Source organism: Nomascus leucogenys, chromosome 4, assembly GCF_006542625.1.
Source record: "Nomascus leucogenys isolate Asia chromosome 4, Asia_NLE_v1, whole genome shotgun sequence".
Taxonomy (NCBI): domain Eukaryota; kingdom Metazoa; phylum Chordata; class Mammalia; order Primates; family Hylobatidae; genus Nomascus; species Nomascus leucogenys.
Window position 1 is genome coordinate 76,169,186 of NC_044384.1, and position 4,345 is coordinate 76,173,530.

At 38.5% G+C, this 4,345-nt stretch overlaps 1 protein-coding gene across 1 annotated transcript; it reads right to left on the reverse strand.

Moving 5' to 3' along the window:
* Positions 1 to 398: 398 nt before the first annotated feature.
* Positions 399 to 1,340, reverse strand: LOC100579993 (olfactory receptor-like protein HbT3). The gene is given in 1 exon segment (XM_012512350.2): positions 399 to 1,340. A coding segment is annotated over 1 exon segment (942 nt).
* Between the last annotated feature and the right edge of the window lie 3,005 nt (positions 1,341 to 4,345).

Sequence of the window (4,345 nt, forward strand, 5' to 3'; positions counted from 1 at the left end):
TAGACATGAGTACAGAACTTACAGCACTGAATTTTTATATTCTAATGCCAGGGAGTCATCAAAAAAATACATTAGCAAGGTGACTTAAAAATAACAAAAAATAAATAATAAAGTAAAGCTTTTTTGAAAATAATTGGACCATGAGATGTCTGAGGGAAGTAAAATTAAATGGACCATGAGTTTGAACTGTAATATTGGTATGTTATAGGGAAAAGATTACATATAGGGCCAAATAAATCCACATGGATTGACTAAACAAATGAATAATTGGATGGATGAATGGATAAAGGGATGCTAAACAGCCCCCAAACACTTGCAAGTGTTTTGGAATCTTAGGAAGCAACACAATTACTCTGTTCTTTTAAATTTTTCTCTCTAATTTCCTTCTAGATAAGAATTTAGGCCTTGCAAAACTTCCTCTGAGTGACAGTCCTGTGGATGGCATCTTTGACTTCCTTGTTTCTCAAGCTGTAGATAAGTGGGTTCAACATAGGAATCACTGCTGTGTAAAACACAGACACCACCTTATTGAGATCCAGGGAGAAACTTGCACTGGGACGTACATAAATAAAGAAAAGGGTACCATACAGGATGAAAACAGCTGTCAGGTGAGAAGAGCAAGTAGAAAAGGTTTTGCACCTCCCATCAGCAGAGCGGATCCTCAGGATGGCCATGAGGATGTAAATGTAGGAGATCAGGATAGTCAGACCACTGAAGACTCCCACAGCTCCAGCCATGATGAAAACTGCCAACTTATTGAGCCTGGTATCAGCACATACAAGGGAAAGTAAGGGGGACATATCACAGAAGAAATGATTGATAACATTAGGGCCACAAAAAGGGAGACGAAATGCATTTGTTGTGTGAGTCATGGTGTTCATGAGTCCAATGACATAGGGACCCACCACTAGCTGGATGCAGAGCCTCTGGGACATAGCAACTGAGTATAACAATGGGTTACAGATGGCCACGTAGCGGTCCTAGGCCATGGACGCCAAGAGGAAACACTCTGCTGCCACAAAGAACCCAAAGAACCACTGCTGCAAAGCACAGCCAAGGAAAGAAATGGCTTTCCTCTTCACAAAGAAGTCAGTGAGCATCTTGGGGCTCACGACTGAGGAGAAGCAGATGTCCACAAAGGACAGATGGCTGAGGAAAAAGTACATGGGTGTGTGAAGGCGGGAATCCATTCGGATGAGGACAATCATTCCGAAGTTTCCAGTTACATTGGTGACATAGAAAGTCAGAAAGAGTAGGAAGAGGAAGACCTGCAACTGAGGATTGTAATTCAAGCCTGTGAAAATGAATTCGGTGACCTTTGTGTAGTTTTCATTGGCCATTGACTGGTTCTGGTTTCTACTAGAAGAAGAGCAAAGAATTCACAACAGACTTGATAAATGTGACTTCAAAAATGAGACACAGCAAAAATATACCAGGAAATTGGTCAAAGTTAAGAATGATATAAATTAGTTACACCATGCAGTCAAACAAAAGTGAGACATACACCAGTGCAAAACAGCAGACCTGAAGCTATGACATCTTAAGACCCCATGAAAATCCATCTGCACATAGATGAGAACACAGAAGGAGTAGCTTTCTCAAGGTCCCATAACTAATTATTGGCAGGATTGGTTCCAGAATACTTGCCTAATAACTTCCACTTCAGTGACCCTTACCTGAATCCACCAGGTAGACACACACCTGGTGAAGGGATGCAGGAGGGTGGGAGTGAGCAAGCTGAAGAGGAAATGAACAGCCACTCATTTCTAGGCCATATGCTGTGCACTTTATGATTACAACCTAAGGCTAAATGCATGTTTTCCAAGTGCACTGGAGTCCACCTCTTCTGACCCTGAAAAAGTAACTTATCTTCAACTCTGTCATGGGAATAACAATACCTACCATGTAAGTGTTGTGAGGTTTAAAGGAGATGACGCATGTGAAATATCTAGAAGAGTCTTACTAAACATCTAGATAAGTGCTCAATAATTACTACCCATGTTATCACATTAGTTAATCCCTCTAGAAAGCCTGCAAGCTAAATATTGTATTTTAATTTCAAGGAGAAACACTGAAGCTCAACCCTCATTCATAAATCTTGTGACTGGCAGAGGTGAGCTTTAAACATGGGTCTGTCAAACTTCAAACATGGACCCCATATTTGGACTTCATCCAAAAGGACTATACTCCTTTCTTTTTCACACTTTTTAAATGCTTCCTGTGCCTTCACAGTTCCTTTGCTCTTAAAAGAGATCCAAAAGAAAAGAAAAACCTGGAAAAAGAGCCCAAATTCTGTATCCTCTGTATATTCTTTTGTCATCCACTATAAGGGTGATCGTCAGCTGATCTTTCCGAATCTTAGCTGCTTGATTAATTTAATATAGCAAAAACTCTTGCTCTTTGGTCTCTGAGAATTACCATCCACTTAAAATGAGAGGATCAAGGTACAAGTGCTCAGAAAACTATTTTGTTAGCCTCGAACATTGCAGTTCAATATCATACTTATGACAGGAACTTTTCTTTCATTTTTCTAACATGAGATTTATTATTTGACTTTAATAGACCTCCTTTAAGGCCAATAATATACACACTTTGCATGATATCCTTTGTTTCAGAGGAATCAAAAAGACAGATTAGGTGGCCAGTCTAAAATGTTCAACCATGACACTCACCTCTTGCTTAAGCTCCTCCAGGAACACACTACATTTCAGCCTTTGACTTGAAAATTGTCCAAAGCTCCTCATCCTTTCTTTGTCAGTCTTCGTTTCTACAACTGCCCAATCCTTCTATCCCTCTAGACACATTTTGGCTTCTCCGTTTCTGTTTTATTCAGTGCTTAGAATAGAATACAGTGGTCCATAGAGATCAAACCACACAGAGTGAGAGACACAATTGGCTCTCATATTCAGGGCACTAGGGTACCAGCAACACAACCTACAACAGCCTTCCCTTAGCAAGGAAATCACCTGGGGGTTTTAGGCATGGAATGGGCGGGATTCAGTGCTTTCTTGTCCCATTATAGTACTGCTAAAGCATCTCTGTCCCACTTTATAATTATGTGATTATAGTTTGATTTGGTTGCAGAACCTTGACTTATCTCTACACACATCATCTCTTCTTAGCTCTTGCTGAATCATTCATCAATGACAAGGGTAATGCTGATCTTGCCATGAACCAAATATATAATCTACTTGATTTCAACTTGAAAAAATTTACATTTTCTTGAGCTTGTTAATAAGCAGATAATTAAAAAGCAGAAAATTATTTAAAAGTTCTCAACTCACTTTTTAATGAGTTCCTCCTTCTTTAACGACGACGAAAAGAAATTATTTAAAAGTTCTCAACTTACATTCTAATGGGCTCCCTCTACTTCAACAACAGAAGGAACTAAAGTAAAACTAAGCCCTGTCTCAAGTTACAACCCTCCCCTTCACATGGCTACCTTGACATAGAGAATGGGTCAGAATTTACTTTTGTCATTTGATTTTATTCTTTATCTTCTTCCAAATACATGTGGAAGACATCAGTGTAAAACATAATCAGATTATTTTTCAGTTAGATAAAAGTTCCCTGAACTAGTTGCATCATTTTTTTTCTTGCTGTCGTTATTGAAGGCACTCTGTCCCCAGAGTGTGCCATACCTTGGGAATGAGGCTGCTTAAGGGAAAGTGCAATTAAAGTTGTTTTATATTCTAAATAAGTCCAGTGAGATCGGTTTCTTGATAATTTAATGTTTTGTTTCTAACTGGATATAGTGGCTCCACTTCTCTCTAGTTCCATGCTAAGCAAGGAGACTCCATTTACAAGGTATCTTTTTTAAATTGACATAACACAGGAGAGGGAGGGCCACCAAAGAACCTTAGCTATCTCTGTCCCCCCTCTATTTTGCATTCATATCTTGGGAACATGAGCAAAATTTGTAGAAAATGGATTTTCCTTAGAAGTAGCATTTAACACATGTTGCTGAAGAAGTTAATTTTCCCACAACTTTGACGAAAACACATAAAGAGTTTAATTATTGTAAGCTGGAAGATGACTTCTGATGATGTATTAACTGATCATTAAACTTCAGCAGATTATATCTAAACAGTTGGAGTATGGTAAAGAATACACATTTCTTGTTGCCAAGAAAAGAATAAAAACCAGTTCAACAAAACACTTCATCATTAAGTTTTACCTCCACTGCAAATAGCATTAACCTGACTAAAAAGTCAAAATAGAATCCTGAATTTTGGTTCTAGACAACTACAAGTCTTTCAGCATACAACAGAATGTCCCTACTCTAGAGAATTTTGTTTTTGATTTCTTCACATGCTGCCATGTTCTTTAAAGCATTTTTTATAAG